We start from the raw sequence: 21,739 nt of genomic DNA, 5'->3' as shown, positions 1-21,739 counted from the left end.
AGGTTTTGTGCAGCTGGCTTTCACACAGATCACTGCACAGATTGGGGCTTGTACTTCTCGCTGAAGCACCCACTCAGTTTTTGCCTTTTTAAGGCAAAGATGAAGCAAGGCAGCACAGCTGTCCCTGCACAGGGCACACGGGAAGCTGCTGCCTTCCCACAGCGCACACAGCCTCCTCCCTCTCACCTGACTTGTGGGAGACACCAGGAAGCCTGGCGGATCTGCGTGTGTTTGTTTATCCCTGCATGGCACGGAGGGAAGGAGTGAGTCAGATGCATGTCTCTACTGTTCAGAGAAAATGAGATCCTCCTCCCTTTATTGCACAAGCCCCGATAGCAGCCGCACGTCACGTTCCCTGTGCATGCACCTTGCTAGGAGCCGGTGGCTGCAGAGGAGACACCAACAGATCGAGTGGGATGTGCATGGAAATGAGGTGTGATGAAGAACTCTCAAATCAGCAGCAGTTCTCTGGCTTGGAGCCGCTGCTCAGGGCTCCCTGCAGCACGGGACGTGCCCAGCACGGCACACGGTGACACTCCATGGCAGTAAGACGTGCCCCTTTCAGATGGCTGTGTGCAGATTAAAGGTGATTAATTGCACCAGGTAGATCCAGCTGCAGAGCTGAATCAAACACAGTCAGCAATGCTCTGTGGAGCTCATGGAGCTGAAGAAATCCTTAAAAAAAAACCAAACAAACAAGACAACAAGAACTCCAACACTTCAGCCTGAGGACGACAAGCCCAAAATATGAGCACTCCACTTCTCAATTGCAGGACCTGGAGCACGTTTGCATGCAGCTGCAGAGGGCCCAACTGGTGCTGTTGTTTCTAGACCCATCTGTGCCCCTGGAGCTGCAGGGGGATGAGCTCAGTGCTGCCCTGCAGGGCCCTCCTGCGCCGCTTCCCCAACGCCCGTGTGTGTGACAGCACCACACGCAGCCCTCGGGCGGGGGACAAACCACAGCAGCCTGTGAACATGTGGGATTTTGCATCATTTATTTAAATACCTATATTTATGCATTTACAAATTTTCATAGTTCTGTTTGTAGCTTTTTTTTTTTTTTTTTTGTAGACAGTATTGCAGAGAAGTCAGCTTTTGTAAAAGGAAGTCCATGTATAAAACGAAGCAATGGATTGGAGAAAACAAAAGGCTCCTCATACTTTCTAGAATCAGAAACCAAAGTGACCAAACGGAGGGAGAGAATGGGGTGGGACAAAACACCCTCAGAACAGTGGCTCTCTCACAAGCATTACGTATGTCAGTGCTCAGCTACAGTCCTAACGGGATCAATTGGTGCAACGCCTGTCTGCAAAAAGCTCTGGCAGGCACAGAGGTCTCTCATGGAAAAACAAAAGGAAAAGGTCCTACAATGAGGAACACGAAGCCCGGACAGCCTCACGATGGGGTTATGGGTTGTGGCACAGAGTGCCTGCAGGAGACTGCGCCGACTCACCAGTAGTGCATACTCATCCCAAACTTCATTTTGCATAAAAAGTTCCCTTTAAGAAATCTCACCGTTTAAAAAACCCGATATCTGAGCTCTCTTAGCCTCAGTACTCTGCAGAAATCACTTGAAAAAATACTTTCTCTTTTCCCCCTTTGGAAGCTTCAAAGTAAGGTTTCGTTTTAACTGGTATCGATTTAACAGCTCATGGATTCCCAGTGTCGTCCCTGGGAAGAAGAGGCAACAGATATGGCATTGCAAGATATTTACACACATGGTACAAAAATGTCCAAGGGTATGAAAAATCACCAGTAACACAATTTTGCAGCAGCCTCATTTACACCTGTAATTTTATACCATTTATTACATTGTACTAACACACCAGATTCAAAGATGTGCACTCCCTTTAGGACATTCAGGAGTTACAAATATATCGTGATTGCATAATTCATATTGCACAATTGTATAAAAACATAAATACTAGCTATTCTATTCTTTAAATACAAAATACATGTCACGTAGTCAAATATTCTTTTCAAGTGCAATTCAGGTGCTCTCTTTAGTCCTTCCAATAAAAAGGCTATTTTGATAGTTTTGGCACAAGTTTAACCTCTGGCGTGTGCCAACAGTTCTAATTACAATACATATGCCCCAAACTTTATATAGTAGCAGTCATATACATACAGTATAAAAACAGGGTATTTACAAGATGAACTAAACGTACACGGGATGCAGCCTCAGTGGTTGGGCTGGACTCGGTTAGCATTATTCACGCTGCTGCGAAAGGGAGAAGCGACCCTTCTGACTTATGCTGGTTGCTGTGGGTTCACATTCATGGGAGGAGGGTGTCCTAGGAGACCGATGCGCTGCTTCTGCTTCCTCTGTTCGGTCATCTGGAAAATTAAAAAGTTTGCTCATTAGGCCTGGCCGCTTCCTGTGTGTCAGCATGGAACGAGGCATCGTGGTCAGGGCTGCTTCGGAAACCCTCTTCTACAAATAATGCTCTCCTGCCCCCTATGCCAAGTGCTTACAGATGGGAAAGGCAGCTCTGCATCTCCTCGGGGAAAAGCCATGGCTTTGCTTGTGTGACTGAGCTCTGCTTGCAAGGAAACGGCCCTGGAGAGCCTGGTGGCACACATGAGCTTGTGCAGGAATTGGTGCAGGAATGAACACAGGTGGCTGCCAGCAGCTTCCCAATAGGAACACTTGGTAACCTGGACGAGGGTGAGGCAGGAGGAGGCAGGGGGTGGAAAGAAAAGCTGAGCCTTCATGTGAGGCTGGGCGTGCTGGACAGCTGCAGCTCATATCAGGAGAGGGCAGACATCCCTCCTGACCCCCAAAGGCACACCTTGCCATCACAGGGTGATGTTGGAGCCACAACCACCTGGAAATGGAGCTCCCTGCACCAACCGCCTCAAAGCAGCATCCAGCACACAGCTGTGCCCTGCCTCATGGCACAAACATGTGGCTGCAACTGTGCCCCTGCCACAGAATCACTATGGCCCCATAAAGCCATCTCGTAATCAAGCATGAGAAACTACACAGAGCATTCTGCTTTATGGGAGCTAACCTTGTCCCTTAACTGAGCATTAGCTCCATGATGATGAGCCAGATAATGCTGTCTTTGCAACATCTACCTCCACAATCATGTAATTTTTTTCAATTTTCAGTTATTTAATTGCAGACGTTGATCAACAGAATTGATTGCAGGAATAATCGATTGCACTCTAAAGGAGACAGAATGTTCACACACAGCTTGTCAACAACACACCCCTGAATGTATTTGCCTAAAAACACACAGTTAGAGGCAGGGCATCCTCCTTCCCTCGCACCTGGAAGGAGGCACTGTGTCCCAGGAGCTGGAGCACAGCGAGGGTGGGGTGTGGAGCCCACCATGGGAACGTGCATCGGTCAAACCCAGCCATGCTGGGCAGCTCCAGAAAGGCACTGGATGCTCCCTGCACACAGCGCTGTGGCCAGACACCCAGGCAGGTTGGGTGTGCAGTTACACCCAATTCTGCACCAGGGAAAGGACTGAAATACAACAGCACTCCTGAAACCATAATTAAACATTATTACAGCTGGTGCCTTGCTCAGCGTCTGACCAAGGGGGAGGCAGAACTGTCATTTTTCTGTTACTTTTTAAGAAAAATTGCCACGCTCTCCCAAGGAGAGGTCACACCTCGCATTCTCTGTGACACACTTTTGGAAATGTACTTTCACAACAAGCTCAGGGGGCTTCACAGGCAGACAGGCGTGGGTGCAGGGAAGGGAAGGCCTGTGCACAACTCCAAACACACACACACCCCTTCCCTGCTGGACCACCTGATGTTGTCTACCTAGACTTGTGTGGGGCCTTTGATTTGACCTGCACCACATTCTTATCTCTGCCCAGAGTGGTTGTGGATATCCCATCCCTGAAGGCATTCGAGGCCAGGCTGGATGGGATCCTGGGCAGTCTGATACAGAGGTTGGCAACCCTGCCCACAATGTGAGGTTTGGAACTAGATGATCTTTAAGGTCCCTTCCAATCTAAGCCATTCTATGACTCTATGGAATAGAAACAGAAAAAAAAAAAAAAAAAAAGGGAAGAAAAGTGCAACAAAACAAGACTGATATTTTTCACATTCAGAGGCACGTGGCTGCAAGGCAGAGCAGTTTGAGCCTCTAGCACATTTACCTGGGCAGAGAACCTCTTGCAGAAGTTTGAGGCTGCAGTGACCTGAAGCCCAGCCCAGTAGATAACAACCTACACACGTTTTGTAGGGGAGCTGTCAGCCCCAACGGCACGTGATTAAACACCAAAACCCAAGGCTCCCAAAGTTCATCAGAGCCGAGCTGAGCTCTCAGATAATTGTGTGTAATTACGTAGATGCACTCTGCCTAGTTCCAAAGGTTGCTTGTGAGTTGGAGTTAAGTCCAGAAGTGAGAGCAGTGCATGCAGATGCACGACCAGGGCACTGGTTCCATGGGCACGCTCAGAACGCGCTGCTCACAGCGTGCCAGCCTCACCTGCTTGGCTGCGACTGCTGGGGACAAGTCAGGAGTGGGGGACAGAGGTCCAGGGTCTCGGTGGTGTCACAGCACTGTCTTGAAAGAAGCCAACATCTATTGCGGCTGCCTCACACTTACTGACATAGGAAGGCAGCGCTGGAAAGGACTTCTGGATGATTGCATCGAATCCCCTGCTGTTGCAGACAATTCTGTCGTAATCTTTTTGCACAGAATTAAAATGATCAAGATTTTAATGGCTCTGTGTGCATTTCTCTCCTTTGTGAAAGCAGACATGCTGGATTTCACTAACTACTGTCTCCAGAAACCTAACAAGCTTGAAAAGCAAATGAATGAGAGGTCTGCCCTCTGTTTAATTGCAATAAAATAAATACAAATAAAAGTTCCCTGAGCTGGTTCCTTTTCCTGGAGACAGTTCCTAATCAGGAGGAGGGCCGAATTGGCTTTGTCACATAATTGGAACATCCTGCAACTGAAGCAGGGTGCTCTCAATAACGGTACTTAGGGGAATTCCTAAAAGCTATCACAACATTAATGAAGCTGGTTTCCTCTTTTGCTTTTACAGTCAAATAGCTCTTTAAAAGCTAAATCCTTCATTCTTATTTTCACAAAGAGTAAGAAGGGTTTTTCAGTGCTTGGGCAGCCAAGAGCTGCAAGCTTTAGAAATAAATGCGTTCCAATCCAAAGCTGGCTTCAGCCGATGGAAAGACTCCTGTTGTCTGCAGACCACTTTGAGTCAGACCCTTCAACAGGAAGACGTAAGACACATGTTTCAAGATAATTGTTTCCAGGCAAAAGAGCAAAAACGCTACCCAGCAAGTATTAAAGCTCAGACAAAAGCGCAACTGCCTCCATCCTCTGTCCTCAAAACCAACTGGAGCGAGGGGATCCATGGCACAGCGTCTGAAAACTAATTACAGCCAAGAGCAGAAAGACTTTCTGCTCTCAACCTGACACTAATCCCTCCCTGTGCTCTGCAGGGTGCTGGGGAGAAGGGCCCAGCTCCATCAGAAAGCAGAGCATGATCGGAAGTCAGCGCCAGGATCGCAGCCAGTGCCATCTCCCAGAGACTATCTTGATAAAGATAACTGCTTACACAGAGATCGGGTCGGAGCAGAGAAGAGATGGGAAGCAGGCGTCAGATTAGTACTGAAGAGAGTTCTGCCAACTATCCTGCAGGAGGCAGATCAAATCTGAAAAGGCAACGGTCCAAATCTGTTGACCATTTCTGCCCTGCACAATTCCGCCCACTGCCCTGGGATACAATTGTGTGCAAGCCTGAATTCATTTCACCCACTGCAGCTATCCACGTAGCGAGCAGAACCATCTGGCTCAGGTTATTAATCCATAATGATAAGCAGTCACTTCGCTGCCACAGATGGCTTCCACCAGGGCAGGCAGAAGCAGTTTTGCCTTTTACTTCCACTTGGGTTGTAACCCATGCAGACATCACGAAGGAAAGCACGCTGTCAATGAAGCATCGTGTACAAAGAGTAATAACTGACAGTGCAGTTCAGTTCATTCACAACTGGTAAGCCTCTGATCAGCTGCTACTTCACCTTCACATTATCTTAAATAATCCTTTGTGAACCTCTCCCAGAAAGAATAATGTTTACCCAAATACACCTTCCAACATTGAAAACTATTGATCTTAATTACACACGAGAAGGAGTTGGCCAAAACTAAAAGTTAAAGCAAAGTCTCCAAGCTCTCGCTGCACCAACAACTGCTGCACTGAAATACTCCTCTAAGGTCTGTGCAACGTTTGTGTGTGGAGCAGAATCAATGCATGCTGCAATGCAAAATAATACTGCGGGCAGTCTGTGCTGCAGATTAAAGCACGAGAGTAGCAAACTCTTATCTGCACAAGCAGCACAGCTCTAACATGAAGGAGACCACTGCACGCTAACTGCTCAGGCTCTTCTCCAGTTTCTCAGTGGGTTTTGAGGTCCGCGAGCAGCGCTGCGCTTCTCTCACTATCACACCCTCTGACTCGCAGGATTGCACTGAGGTATTGGGGGTGAAAGCTGTATTAACAACAGAACTGTAAACAAAGATACAGACACGGGCTCTGTGCACCAGCAAACGCTGACTGACATCAACGTCAGCTTTGATTTTCTCAGTGCAAGTTTTTCCTTTTGGGAGGTGTCACCCATCCAGTTTGCGCAGCACTGACAGGCAGCTCAGCTACGGTGCTGGGCTTTGGGAGGGTGTTTTTTTTTGTTCAGTGCCTTCCTAAGCACAAATTACATTAGAAAAACTCTGCACAGGGTTCACAGAGTCCACGGAGCTGTAAAAACCCACTTGGTGGAACAGGCTTGCAGGAGCTGAGCTGCCTGTGGGCGTGTGACCGCAGGCTGGCTGCCAGCTCTGCTCACCCTTACCTGGTCCTTCAGCTCTGACAGCTGCCCAGAGAGGTTGGTCACCAGCTTCATGGTGGACTCCAGCTTCTCCTGCAGGTTCCTCAGCTCGTTCTGCTCTCCCTCCGAGTCGCTGCTGACGAGGGACATAGCTCGCATCCGGGGGAACCAGTCCAGGTTTCGCTCCTGAGAACCAGGCACAAGTTCATAATTAGCTCTTACCACATGAAAACCTGCACCCCAGCGGCTCAGTGCAGACGTATCTTTAATGCCACACTGGGACATTCCTCAGATACATAAGCTCTGCAGCATCTTCCTCTGCGTCTTACTGGAAAGTCTGTAAAATCACCCACTGGAGGCAACGAGGCACTTCAGATGCAACTACTGAAAATTAAGGCTGCTTCTTGTTGGCTTTTCCTTTCCAGCAACTCATCCTCCCCAGCCATTTCTTTCTCAGCACAACACACAAACACCAGACCGTGAAGCAGACTCCATTTAGTGTCTGCACACACATCCTTCCATGTGAGAAATCCACAGCCTTTGTGCACTTCTTCAACCAGCCTTTGTTGAAGATTTTCTGCTGATAAAGTTGGAGTTTGGTTTTTGATCAAAGTTTGGCTGTGCTTTGTACTGACAGAAAACGTGCTCTACCTGAAGTTAAAAATTTACAGTTGAAATACTTTCTTTTAAAAGAAAACTTTAAAAATACCCCTGTTATGACCAGCCGTTTCAGTCTAAAATGTGAGATGGATTAAATTCCAATGCACCGCTGACCATCAAGCCTTCCTTCAGGCCTGCAGCTCTCTGGTAGCCCAGGTTTAAGTCACAGCCAGGAACTCAGCGGAGGCATGAGGTTTTACTAACGTGTACACAGAGGCTCACAAGTACACTCATGTACACACCATGACGTTAAAAATAAAAGCGGGAACGGAATAGAAAGCCACAAGAGAGGAGGAGGGGTGCATCTTGACACCCTGAGTTTTAACACTGGTTTGCTATCTAGTCCAGCTCCCCTCCCACGCTGGAGATGCTCTCTGGAATGGCCATTCAGGTGGTGCAGGCTGAGGGGATTTGTGCGTTCTCACTGCTGACCGTGGGGCAGCTGGCACTGCTTTCCATGGACCAGATGCAGCCCCTGGGATCAGCAGCATCCCAAAGCAGAGCTCTGTCAGCCATGCTGGTTAACAGCAGCTAAAGTTCACCACTTCCACAGGCCAGGCATTATGGACTTCTTCAAAACTGTGGCTTACTCCTATGGCACTGCAAACTCGCTTTGGATTTCTGCCATTATCCCCTGCCTAAACCTCTGAATCAACCTCTCCCCCATCTCCTTGCCCCCCTCCCTCCACTCTCACCCTTTTCCAAGAACATCCACACTACTTAAATCGAGGCTGTGCACCTCTACACAGAGGCACAGTCACGGCCTTTCTGCAATTCAGATCTCTTGCCAAGAATCATCATCTTAAATTAGTTGCTTCTGATCTGCTCAGAGTTTACTACTGCAGAGATTAAAAGGCATAAATGAGGCCCTTTCCCATGCAGTGCAATGCAGGATTCCCACGTGATGCAGAACTGCCAGAACGGCTTTTCTCCTGATCCCTGTTTACAGGGCAGATGGTTTCTGCTAATAAAAGAAAAATATATATATACAGAAAATATGCCTTTATCGTGACAAGTGCCAAAATATTTTGGACTTCAGGGAAAGACAGTTCCACAACTAAGCCTTAAGAGCAGCAATGGGCAAACAGCTCCCTGCATTCTTCCAGCAGCACAAAGCACTCAGGAGGGACAAGCGGGCACACACACTGCTTGTGCTCCATCCCAGCTCCTCTGCCACAAAGTAAATCCCCTCCCCGCCAACTGAAAAACAACTGTAGTTCCCCTCTCTGCTGTCCTCGATGCCACGCGTTTTCAAGGATGGAGCAAATGACACTGCAGTGCAATTTACATTCACTGCTCTGTCCTGCCCAGCTCCACATCCCAAAGCTCCCAGGCTCACACAAGAGCAGAGCCCTGCAGCTCCTGCCCGCTCCTCACTCACTGGGGGAATATTTGGCGTTGACTCACTCCCCATCAAGTGAGCTTTCCATGCCCAGAGCACTCCCAAGAGCTTGTCCATCTGTTCTGCTCGTGGAACACGATGGGAACAGGACCTGGGGACAGCAGGTTTTCCCTACCTGAAGTATTTTATTAACAGGTCTCCCACAACCTTTTCCAACATCAGTCTGCAACGCAAGCAAACACTAGAGCTGCTGCAGGGCTGCACCTCGATCACTGCAGGAAGGGCAGGGCAGGTGGCTGGTGGTCTTGGAGAGCTGTGAAATCAACCTAGCAAACCCTACAGCACAGCCAGCTCCTGCAGGGCTCTCAGGGTTTCGCATTTACTGGCTTTCTGAAAGCCCCTGCTCTTCACATCACCAAGGACGGGAAACCTTGGCTTTCACTTGAAAAGCAACAAAGCACCTCTCTAATTCTCATGGCTATGGTGAATGATGAAAAACAAAAATGATTCCATGAATTCCTCAAGCTGAGAAAGGGCAAGGCTGAAGGAAAAGAGAGAAAGATGATGGCTTCCCTTTGCCCTCTGAGCGGCAAGGGTAGGATTCACACCTGAGCCCAGACTCGGCACTGCTGCTACTTCTGCTTAGTGCAAAGGGCCTGGTGTGAGCTCCAGGGTTTCCTGTGCACAGACGGGGAAAGGGCTGAGGTAAATGCCTATGCATCACTCCAGTAGTGTTGCTGGGCTGGACACAGCCCTCACTCCTGTTCCTGTTTTGTGCCGCTTGTAGCTGTTTCATAAACCCCAAGTGCACCTTACATACAGCTGCTGCCTGGCAAGAAGCACAGGGATGTCCACCCAGAGAGCTGGGCAGGTGTGCTGTAGGGAGGCACTGCTCCTGCTCTTCCTCCTCCCCATGCACACAGCCCCACATCATTTCATGCTGCCTTCATGGGAAACCTTCAGCTCGTTCCTACAGCCTGCCCCAGCTCTGCAGAAAGGAGCTCAGAGCCTGGATGTAAGCAGCTTGCTTACACACAGCGTCCCGTCCAAACAAACGCTTGCACTCCGGCTGTTGAGGGGGTCCTGTCAAATGAATAAATAACGATGCCTTGGGCAGAGCTGGTGGAAATGGAAAGAAGCAGGAATGTGGAAAGGTCACCGTCGGGAGCCCGCGGGGCGCTGTGCAGCAGCCAGCCCGGCTCCCGGCCCCACGCCTCCGGCAGCGCTCGGTGCGATTCAGGGCTGAATAAAAGATTTATATCTCGATGATCTAGTTTCTGCTGAACTTTAACTCAACAGCAGGGTGCCTTTAAAGATGCAGCCTGACATCTTTTATTTGAGGTTTGGTAGCTTTTTTTTTTGTTTTGCAAAAGCACCGAGCGAGCCACGAAGCGCGAGCCTCCTCCTTGATCCCTTTTTCCTGCCTGTCGGTCGCACGCCGCCCGGCTGCTGGCATCCCGCATACCGATGCAGTTATGCACTGTCTGCTGTGGTCCTCGTACAAGCCGAGGCACCGCGATCCTGGTGTGCACTCAGCTCCCTCTTCCCGTCACAGTCGCAGCTTCCTCTGTTTGAACAGACGAGCTGACTGCAGCCACTGACGGAAGCTGGCTAACCACAAGGGCTGGGTTTTCGGGTTAGCTCTTTTCTAGGTAAAGTTGGAAAAGTCCCTCTTGTAAAGCAAATATCATTAAATCTCAGACATGGGGGCGACGCTGACCGGCCTCTTAAAACGTCCACGATTGGAAATTGAAATAAAAGAGGAAGCTGCGTTGCATGATGCAGATGCAATTCATTCTGAGAAATGCCTGTTCTTCCCTGCTTCTGCCGAAGAGTTTATTCTAAGAAGGGTTTCTGAGGCAACCTCCATACGGAACGTGCCAGGAGATGCATTAGCTCTGCTCCTGAGCTGGAGGTGACTGCGCTCAGCTCAGCCTCGCTGCGGCCCCAAGGAAGTCGCCGCTATTCTGGGCCTGCGCTCCAGCAGCAGCGCTGCGCCTCTTATTTATAGGGTGCTGAAAGGCTGATCAGTGCTCATCAAAATATCAATTCCGATAGCCTGCCCTCTGAAGAGCGGCCGGCAGGCACTGCTTAGTCAGGGAAAGCGACAGCAGCGAATTTCTACTTGTCCCATGTCATTAGAAGTCATGCAATTAATAAACAGCCTTCTGGAGTGCTTCGAAACTGACAAACTTTGTGCTTTTTTTCTGTTGCTGTTGTTGTTTGTGGCAAGATGAAACCCCTCTTGGTTCTTTCTTGTGCTTCCTAGAAAAAGCCCCACACTGGGTTCTCTCTTCTGCAAAGGGCTGACCATCACTTCTTCCACACCAAAGCGTGCTTCTCACCTCTCTGCGTTGCCTCCCCCCTCCACACTAAAAATATTTTCAAGTTCCACCCATGTCTTTCAATTTGTGGTTAATGATACAAAAAATATTTCTCCTTTTTTAACATTTAATTTAAATACAGAAGGGGCTTCTGCAGAGTTGCAGAGCGAGGCAGTAGCGGGAGGCCTGGAAGGCGGACACCATTTCCAAAGGTGGAGGAAGGTTGCATCTGCGTGGGAAATGATGCCATCGTGTATCCCAGGAACAGCTCTGCCCAATGACTCACTGCAACGGAGCGCTTTGTTTATCAGAAGAGAGGTGAGCTCTCCCAGTGCCACCAAGCAGAACCTGACTGCGATGTGCAGCGCTGCTGGAAGCTCTGCAGGACATCTCCCAGGCTGGGCAGTGCCACCTCTTCCCAGCAGCTCACCACTGGTTGTTTGGATCTAGATGTTAAGTGAAGTAGGACGTATTACATCACGATCAGCCAGGCAGGACAGAACAATTAAACACGCAAAGACTGAGCAAACAGGGCTGGCGGCAGCGACGGCCCACCTACTCTTGCTCAACATGCCCGCTAAGAGCCCGCGCAGCCTCCGCAGCGCCTGCAGCACGGGGTCAAGGCCTCAGCGACACTTCTGGAGCAGTGGCAGCGGTGGCTCAGGAGGCAGCCATCTGCTCAGCGACTGCTCAGGGGATGGTCACTGCCCCGTGACAGCCTGGAGGCATGGCCATCTCGGCACATGCAGCTCCTCGGGGCTGTCGGTGCTTCTCCCCTCCCTCTGTCCCGGCTGGGCTCCAGCAGCAAGGACACGGCAGCACTGCGTGCTGTGTACCTGCAAGCGCTGGGATCCAGCCCTGTTTGAACACATTATGCAAACAAACCATTACACGGAACTGCTCTGAGGTATGTGCTGCTGTTCTCGCCCACCCAGGCCCTTTTTCTGGCACACGGAGTCTCACAGGACCCAGGCAAAGCCTGGCAGGCCTGCAGGGACACGGGGCTGGCACTCCCACTGTGTGCTGGGGGCACGAGGCTGTGACATGAAGAGGATGCTGAGGGCAAGGGGAAGGAAGGGAAAAAAAACCACAACAGGAACAAAGTTTTGCTGGGCACCGTTACAGAGCAGCAAGGCTGACAGCACCTCCCCACGCCGTGCCGAATGGGTGACAAGAGAAGGAGGACAACCGTTTCCCCATAGCTTCAGACATGTCACACATTTAATTGCAAAGACCAGCTCCTTCCATTTACCACCCTCTGCACCTTTACGCTCTTTGCAGGCGCAGATCTGCTGCAGGGCACGGCCCTGTCCCGGTCACTTATCAGGGAGAACCAAGGCCACGGCCACGTCAGGTGGAGGCCAGCAGCAGAAGCCATTGCTGCTGTACACACAGGTCACACCACCTCACCAGGGACCAGCGTGCTTCTGACCTGCACCTTGCCTCATGCCGAGGGTGGGACGAGGAGCTCAGCTATCAAAACCAAAGCTGCAGACCGTGCCTATGACGCAGTGTTTCCAGCAGCCAAGGGCCTTCTGCCAAGTGCACCTCCTGGCTCTCCTCTGCCCCTGCTATTATTTGCTAGTTAACTCTGTAATTATATTAGCTAACCTTGGTACGGTATCTCAAGACACAGCTTGTTTGGAAGGGAAGGTACCACCAAATTAAGCCCTGACCTCCTTTGGTCCGGCTCTCTGGCTTGCAGTCAGTGCCCGTTTCTGCTGGGAGTTCGGAAGCCCTGGGCTCCTCATCTGCAACCAAGCAGCTGCACACAGGTGATTCATATGGGCTGCTCTCTCCTGTGCCACAGCCCAGCACAGACAAGGCATTCTTTTCTGTTTGGTTTTGTCCCAAAGTAGAGGATTTCCAGGCAAAATTACACATGAATGTAACTAAGTTCTAGCACTTTCTCAGACTCATTCTAGCTATACACTCACCAATCACCAGCACCGAAACCAGAGAGCTCCTTTCCAAATGCTTGGCTACTTGCTACAGGGGCTTCAATTCAAACCCAGCCTTGGCCACCTCCAGCTGAACTTCTTCAGTGCAGAGCTTGGGGACAGCAACCCCTCACAGCCCTCAGAGGCACATGAGCCTCGTGCATGTCACGAGTCACTCCTGTGTGTTTCAGAGCACGACAACCATGGCTGGGTGCTTCGATCCTTCAAATCAGCTTCAACTTGCACTTCTACGAGAATGTAATTCTGAATCTTGAGACTGCTGAAACCTCGCCTTCGTTTATTAGGAGCTAATTCTTGGCAGAACTTGCAGGCTTCCCTGGATACTCAATCATAAGAAACCCTTTCCAACTATGGCGCGGCACAAAGCTCAAGGCAAAAAGAAAAACGTTCAGTGCAATCTGCAAATGCCCAGTTTTGTACACAGAGGTTAACTTGGGCACAAAAGGAAATCCTTAGTCCTCATCTCCATTCCAAATTTGTTTAAGGCTATCTGCACCATCATTTCTATTTATAAATGGTTCATTTTCAAATGACAACACAATCCAATTTATAGTTCAGGGCTTGGCACTCTGGATCAGGACATGTGAGCTTGGGCAATCCCTTACACCTCTCTGCCACGGTGTTGCAATAGAGGTTAATGACATGTATCCTTGGCATCGCACTAGATTAAGGTTTCTGGAAATTGCAAGGGCTAGTTAGGAAGTTTTTTGTTACAAACTTTTCCAAGTTTTTTTTTTTTTAATTGTTAATATGCATATCTGCCTGCATAAAACCACTCAGCTCCTACCCACACTGATGTGAAGGCATATATGCAAATCCACGTTTTAGCACATGCAAGAGCTCTGTATGCAAATATTTGTCCATGCAAGAGACAGCATACTGCAGCTGCACACACGACAGCCTGTGAATGCACAGAAACGATATGGAGATCTGCTTCTCTGTGTATCCAGCTTCAGGTTTTTTTTACATTTATAAATGCCTGCAAACAGCTGTTTGTACAGAGCTTTGCCAGGGCTCAGAGGACAGCTGTGCTGAAGGGGCTGATACTAGCAGGGCATTGCAGCAAATGGGGGCACATGCACAAAACTGAAGAAGAAATTCTCATCCTGAGAGGATGGGCAGATAAGACACTTAAATGAATTAACCTACAGGGAGTTGCACCAAGTTCACATTAGTCATTTGGGTGTGGATGTCAATGTCTGGCCAACACGATAAGTGGATCCCCCCACCTCCTACACACATACTATTATTCAGACATCACCTGATCTTCCCTGGTGACTACAAAGCAACACAGCAGCTGAACCGTATGCCTTTGTTCCTGGGAAACACAAGATGCACTGGACTACCAGCTCTGCAGCACCATAAGCATACCTTACAGATAACCACTTTGCAAAAGACATTGATCTGTCTTGAAGCCTTGCTATCTTAAGTGCACATCTGCAGTGATTTAGCCAGATGAACAGGAGGTGGGTCATCACAAGGGTTTCATAAGCACTAAAAATTGAAGGTCATCTCTATTACCACCAGAGGTTTCTCTCATATCCTAGGGTACTTTCTGTGCAATTACATACATGTTAGGAGACTGTTCAAGAATGCGTTTTGAAGGTAATCTGCTTCATGCCAAGCTTCTGCTTGCCACCTCCTGAAAACCATAAACTTATCAACCTTGAAAGTGCTGGTAAGAACTTCAGGACGGCAGATGATTCACTGCAGCAGCTAGGGTGTGGAGGCAAAGTTAGCTTTACATCAAACAGAAGCAGCCACCGCATCTTCCCTCCTGCATTTCTCCAGCAATTCCCACCTAAGATTTCTAATATCTCTTGCAAGCTTTACACCACGTACCATAGCAGGCACGCGCTCACCTTATTGGAGAAAGTAAATATTATCCCTGTTTGTGGGGGTGAAAGCTGGTGATGAATTCCAGAGCTCCTATCAAAAACCCTGACTTGTAGCTACATGACAGCACAGCACGGCTTCCCACGGCACAGCACACAAACAGCTCCACCACCAAACAGAAACCTGAACAAGAGCAACCTGAGAATTACAAGCACAAACTCAGAGCCACACTCGTCTCATGGGACAGAAAAATGTTACGATGGTACAGTTACAAATCAGAGTACTGAAACACGGTAGGTTCCATTTTGTCATATGTTTTGAACATGCTTACAGTGTTCAAAATGCATCTTATGTTCTGCTTCCAAGTTTGACTACTGACTTGTTTCTGCACATAGCATTTTAATTTAATCAGCCGCTATCTGTGAAAAAAAATCCAGATACCTCTGGAGACCTGCAGTTAATCATTGATTTTCATGACTACGAGTCACTTTTCTGCCTGGTCAGTTTCCTGCATGCTGCAGGGTGAACTCTGGGCAAGATTCAGCCTTGTCATATCCAGGACAGGGGATAGCCTCAAACTTCTTACATTTTTTTTATTGTAGAGAAGAGAACATCAACATTCAATATCAGCCTTAAGGCTTCTGAATACTCACTAACTAGCCTAAGTGAAACTGCCCGGGATTCTTTTGATAGCAGTGTTTCAGATACCCTTAAAGCACTGTACAGCAGCACTCGTTGCACTTACAGTCTGATGGCAAATCATTTGAGTGTCCTAAATTCTGTAGGGCTTTATTTTTGTTTGTTCTTTAATGTCCTCTGGTGCTGAAAATACACAAATATCGCATGGGAATGGCAAATTATTTTTTTCTTTTATTTTTTTTTTAACACTTGGCAAAAGGCAGAAACCCAGGAGTTTTCTATAGATACTGTGTTGGGAATCAGAGCAAAGGTGAAACGTATCAAGGCGTATTCTGCAATCACAGGATGACTTGGAGCAGTTTATGCTTCCTAGTCTCAGCTACTAAAATGGGTATAGATTTCAGGGAACAATGGTACAGCTAACAGCCCATGGAAAACGACTGCCCCATCTGCATCAGCATCAAAGATGTTAGAGTGCCACCTTCAGTCTGAAAACGAGGGGAAAAACTCCTCTTTAACTAAGCGCGAAAAACTCTTAGGAAAGCTTTCAGGGAGAATCTGGGAGCTGCTGGCGCCAGGTTCCCATTCACACTCTTACAGCACAAAAGGAACCACCTCCAGCAGAGCCGAATCCGACTCTCAGAACCGCTGACACCTGAGGGCTCCTCCCGCACACCCTGCCGGCGGTCTGAGCGAGACAGCCGTGCCCCGGGCTGCCACCTTCGGCGGAAAGCAGCGCTTCTGACCTCCACAGGAACATCGAAAAGGTCTGATAAAGAAAAGCAGCCCGCGTGTTTTACTTTCAGATTTTCTGGAGTGAAAAAAGAACAAGTGAATGATTTTAATGTTCAAGAGCAATGGAAAGAATTTGTTTCCAAGGTTCAGAGTCAGCAGCCCAGGGGAACGCTGCCGAGCAGAGCATGCAGAGCCCAGGCTCCTCCAGCACACGTGTGCTGCCGTGGCAGAAACCGTCGTGCAAAGCAAACTCACTGCCTGCTCCTCAGCCTGTACAGCTCTGCGATGCTTACAGACAGCACTGCACTGAGACTCTGAGTTCTTGGTTTAAAACTTCTTCACAAAACACCGAAAGGAAGCACTGTGAGACCTGCTCAGAGCCTGACCTGGGACACACAGCTGAGCAAAGTCTCATCTGCATGAGACACGTGGTCTGTGCAGGACTGATCCACATTCCCATGGAACAGCTGGGAACCACCCACTGCTGACACTTCTGCAAATGGGAATTCTAGCAAGTTTTCCATCTTTTCATGCTTACTGCAATCACATTCAAGGATTGTTTTTTAGTTTCTAATTTATACTTTGAATCTGAAATAATAACGTCTTACTCAAATGCTAGCCAGTTCAAATGTTTTTTTTTAGTAAAGTATCTTGAATATAATAGATAAAATACTTTTACAAGCAGAAGTACTTTAAAGAGTGCAATGCTTCCTCCCAAAGCAATGCTTGCAGGCCATAAACAGGCAGCTGGGCAGAATAGAAAGCAGCAGCGATGTGCTTCGTTATCTCACTGTGCTAATCCTCCATCAGGTGACTGCTCACAAGATTTCTTTAAGCCCTCATTACAGAGGCAGAAATCCAGCACTAGGACATACACGTTAGTGACCCCAAAGTAACACGTCTAACCTCCAGGAGATCTGGGGGGATTTGCATTCTGACCAGGCTGAGGCAAACTGCCATGTAACAGGAGGTCGCGCCTCCAGAGCAAAAAAAGGGGAGGCAACAGACAAGTATTCTGCTTTTATTTGGCTGAAGGCAAATAAATAACCAGCTAAACGTCCTGCAGCAGAAACAGCTCATGCTAACTGGCCAGAAGACAAACAAATCAGTAACTGGGGGTTAGGAGCTAATTCCAGGAGCTCTGGAACCTGCTGCTTGGCAGAGACACAGCTTTTAATTCACTCATTAAAAAGCATTACAATTGAGCAGGTATTAATTTTAGTTTCTTGCAGTAATAAGCTAAAATCATATGATGGCAAATCTTCCGAGCCAGTTGAAGTTATTTGTACTGGGATGGCTCATAAACTGCTCCCTATACTTCAGACACTCCCAACAACTTGACAACGCTCTTCCAAACAGCAGTGCATTAGTTTTCAAAACAACAGCTCCTCTTTATCAGATCTAAAACCACAGTGAGTGCCCTGCTGTCACTGCTTGCTGCCACCTGCTTGGGCACACGCAGGGTGCTGCAGGCACAGCGATGCACAGCGCTATGCTGCACACAGCCTCCCACTGCAGCCCTGCCCTACAGCGTGCTGCCACACACACACACACACACACACACACACACACACACACCACGTCTTTGGTTGTATTAACTTGCCAAGGGCATCAGAAGTGCAGTATCTTTAGAAGGCACTTCCGAAAGGAAGGGCATTGGATTAAGCCTATTAGTGTAGAAGTAGACTTCCTCCAAGTTAGTGCCACATTTACCAGATGCACCAGTAGATTGGTCTGTGCTAGGAAAAAAAACTCCAAACTCACCTTGATCATTTCTGCCACGTAACTTTCTGGTCCTGTATATTCTGTTGAATCTTTTACTTTCACTAACACGATAAAGCACAAATAATGCCACATGTTGTGCTCTTCTTTAATGTGCTCTTCAAAGGTGACTGTCTTGTTATCAAACTTATCTCTTTCCAAACCTACGAGAGTGACACATACATAACTCTTAGTATTTACAAACTGGGACCAAGAAAATGAGCTCTAAGAACAAAACTTCTACAGCCTGCTGCAGTTCTTAAGTCACAACCATTCTTAAATGAACACTGAATGGCCTAAACTCTGACAAACAGCCACAGTGCAGTGAGAGGGGGGAGGGGGGAGGGAGCAGGCACTGCAAGTGCTGCTCACAGCTGGTACACATCACAGAAAACTGTGGGCTAAAAAATGGTAGCCACCTTGTATGCAGTCCGTTGCATTTCAGAAAGCATCCACTGTTTGCAGGCAACATGCAGCATGTGCTTTGCAGCAAAATTCCAAATTACTTCTGTTGGTCCGCTCGTCATGCAGCCCAGGCACTGCCCTGCCAGTTACCTGCACTGGCCTCAGCAGCTTAACTCCAAATCTAATGATGTGAGAAACTTTCATAGACCCTTCTCATCACAATGCACCCCCCAAAAAATGTCTGAAGCAAAGGAGAGGCAGGAACCGAAGATTTGAGGGGAAAAAAAACCCAGCAGTTCAGGACTGTTGTTAGACTGCATTTCCTAATCCTTCCTGTCGAGTTGTTGGCTATGCACATGGAACCCAAGAGCACCAACTGATCAGGGAATGAAAGGTGGGAACAAAATCAGCTGCAAACAAGTCTGGAATTACTATCTCTGACTTTGACAGAGTAACTCTGCGTTAGGTGCATTTCCACACTTACCACAAATAAAGCAAGTTGTTTTTAAAATCTCTTCTTTCTTCTGTTTTTCACTCCTTAAATCAGCAAAAGTATCAATGATCACACCAAAAATCAGGTTAAGGACAATAATGATGACCATGAAGAAGAACAACAGATCATATATCACTCTAGCAGCAAAGAGAGGTTCCTGCAAGATACGTATTTTAATTATTAACAACCCAAATACGTGTGCAGCTAACCCTTACAATACATTTCTGGCAGTTCAGCAGCAAGAGCGTGCTGCCCCACAACCCCTCCCTTCAGTCTCCATTTCTGATGCTCTCCAATGATACCTTAGAATTCAAAGCATTAAGTGAAACTAAAGTGCAAGATTACAGAGAGAAGCCAAATTAGTCAGCTGAGGATGCAATCACTACCGGGCTGCTCCTTCTGCTCGCTTTGTCCAAGCCTGTGCTATTCTCTCACATGCTGAAGTTTGCCCTCCTCACCCTGCAAACTGATTCCAATTGAATCTGCATTTAATCTGGTTATACACCAATAGTGTACCAGTGTTAATTACAGACTTTCACTGAAATGGAATAGTATTCATTTATCTTACCAATTCGTAGCTTTGAATGGAACTAGAATTGGACTTACCACCACTCACATCACATTCATTACCTAACCCCCATTTTCAGAGCCATCCTAGCCAGATTAGCGCCAAACTTTGGTTATGAATTATTGAGCTTTCAAATCATTTTAAGCTGAAAATAAGGCTAAATATTAAAGAACACTTTGAAATTGCAGACCATGTACTTCTGTTATCTCATGAACAAAGCAGACAGAGGGTAAAAATGTGGCTGAAGAGGTCCCATTTTTCCCTGGCTGCAAGGTGCAAAGCATTCACTCCAACCAAGATTGGCCCCCTGGTCTCCAACATGGTCTTGGAGAATGACCAAAGAGAAGAGAGCCTGAGACTCCAGTAAGCACCATCCTGCTAGTAGCCCTGTGGGCTGCTCTGGGTATGAAGGTCTTTGCTCTGCAAGGATGGCTCCTAAGAAGTTCCTTCCTTGCCCAAAGTCTCATCTCAGTTCCCTCCTCTCATCCCGTTCCCTGTTTTACATATCTTACCTTTCCAGCAATGCTCCCCACAGAAACTCATGCCAACAGTAAGGTAGCAACTAGCACTGCAGCTTTATTCTGCTACGTTACTCTTTCTCTAGCCTGCACGTCTCTCACTTCTTCAATTCCTGAACTCCTGAAGCACAGACTGTTGGCTACACCTGTTCATTTGGGCCTCATTCTAAACAGCCCTCATGCTGAAAAAGGTCTCATTTACTAAGACAAAAGTTAAAAGCTTATTTGAACTGGCTGCTGCTTAATTTAATACAACTGAGATTTAACTGCATTACACAGAGAGAAAGCGTGGTTCCTTCTAGTTTGTGATGTCTCCTACATCTGTTTCAAGATGTTTCAGTGCGTTTTCCCCAGCAGAACCAGATCCCCAGCCCTACATGGTTATCACTCTTCCACCCCCATTCAGTGATAATTTACCTCTTTGGATGGTTTCCTGAGCACATCACCTACTCCACCCCCACTCCTGAGCCCATGACTCAGTACAGTAACAATGCACATCAGTAACGTCTCACACGTATGCTCTTTATTCTCTTCCTCCATTTCTTCAGCAATCAGCTCTGTTAACACAGCAAGCAAAGACACGCACAGAAGGCAAGAAGATCAGTTTTAAGTGATTCTCTCCATTCTTTGCTGGCTATGCTCTCATTCCCATTTGCAAAAAGCGCCAGATTTCCAGCCAGCATTGAGAACCTCCACAGCATTCGCAGGGAGCAGACCATCAGCAGGTCTCCCACTCTGGCTCCAACCTGCCCCCCTTTCCCCTACCAGCAGAGTCTTCCTTTGTGCTTTAAATGCCGTCTTTGACTTGGTTACATCTCTCTGTTCCTTGCCTATGCATAGCTCTGGATCACCAGATGCCTGTTTATACAGAATCATAGCTTTTTGACAGCTCAGAGGACAAAGTGTTGCCTCTTAAACTCTCCCCTGGTGCCTAACAGATTGCACAGCCTTTGGGCTGTGCTCAAAATGGCAACTTCAGCTCTTCTTTTCCAATGGCTAAAATACCACTGCTTATGGAAACAGCATTTTACAGAAACGTAATGCTGTTTTTTATGACCCTCTCTCCATTTGGCTGAAGCTTCCAACTTCACTGCTTCAGTTCCAGAGGCGCTAGAATTAATAACCAAATTTCATACACTCTCCCTGTACCTATTGGGAGTCTCATGACTTACATCTCATCAGAAAATGCTCATCAGTGGATCCCACCTGTCCTCAGCAAGCCTCGGATGGCCCAGAGCAGCCCAAAATATCCCAAACCCAAGAGGGTACAGAAACAGCCAAAGATTTGGATGCCGTTAATACCTCTGGCCACATAAAACCCTGATACCAGGTTGATTCTTTTTCATACAAGCACATCTCTGGAGTTTTCCTTTCTGCAGCCAAAGTACATAAAGACAAAGTGCTCTCCTGCTAAAGCTGAATAAAGAAGCTATTCTTGTATCTATGTTGAATCTTAGTTTATTAAAGAGGACACTTGAGCAAAACAGAGCCATCTCCCCTTGAGAGCATGGGCTTGTGGCCATTACTGACCTTTGAAGCACTTGGCCATCTAAGAGCTCCACTTCTAAGAAAAATAACGTTACTCTGTCTGGCTTTCTCAGCCAGTGTCATAAATCTTTAAGTAGTAAATTACATTTTCTAGAAAATAAAACTGAGAATTTTCAGCATCCAATCTGAGGCT

At 47.7% G+C, this 21,739-nt stretch overlaps 1 protein-coding gene across 4 annotated transcripts in view; it reads right to left on the bottom strand.

The window, feature by feature from the left end:
• Positions 1–978: 978 nt before the first annotated feature.
• The window catches only part of ITPR1 (inositol 1,4,5-trisphosphate receptor type 1), a 149,420-nt gene continuing 128,659 nt past the window's right edge, over positions 979–21,739 (bottom strand). For all 4 annotated transcript variants that reach the window (XM_042880947.1, XM_042880948.1, XM_042880951.1 and 1 more), the window contains 5 exons: positions 20,476–20,615; positions 18,964–19,129; positions 18,078–18,238; positions 6,841–7,002; positions 979–2,337 (listed from right to left, as the gene is read on the bottom strand). In XM_042880947.1, the coding sequence (XP_042736881.1) occupies positions 2,251–2,337; positions 6,841–7,002; positions 18,078–18,238; positions 18,964–19,129; positions 20,476–20,615 (716 nt within the window). In that variant the 3' untranslated portion in view covers positions 979–2,250. The remainder of the gene's footprint in view (positions 2,338–6,840; positions 7,003–18,077; positions 18,239–18,963; positions 19,130–20,475; positions 20,616–21,739) is intronic.

The sequence above is a fragment of the Lagopus leucura genome, unplaced genomic scaffold (assembly GCF_019238085.1).
Source record: "Lagopus leucura isolate 7727_CA_CO unplaced genomic scaffold, USGS_WTPT01 Super-Scaffold_100028, whole genome shotgun sequence".
In the NCBI taxonomy this organism is placed as follows: Eukaryota; Metazoa; Chordata; class Aves; order Galliformes; family Phasianidae; genus Lagopus; species Lagopus leucura.
The sequence above is the reverse complement of the archived record's forward strand: the minus strand, read 5'-3'. Positions and strand labels throughout refer to the sequence as shown.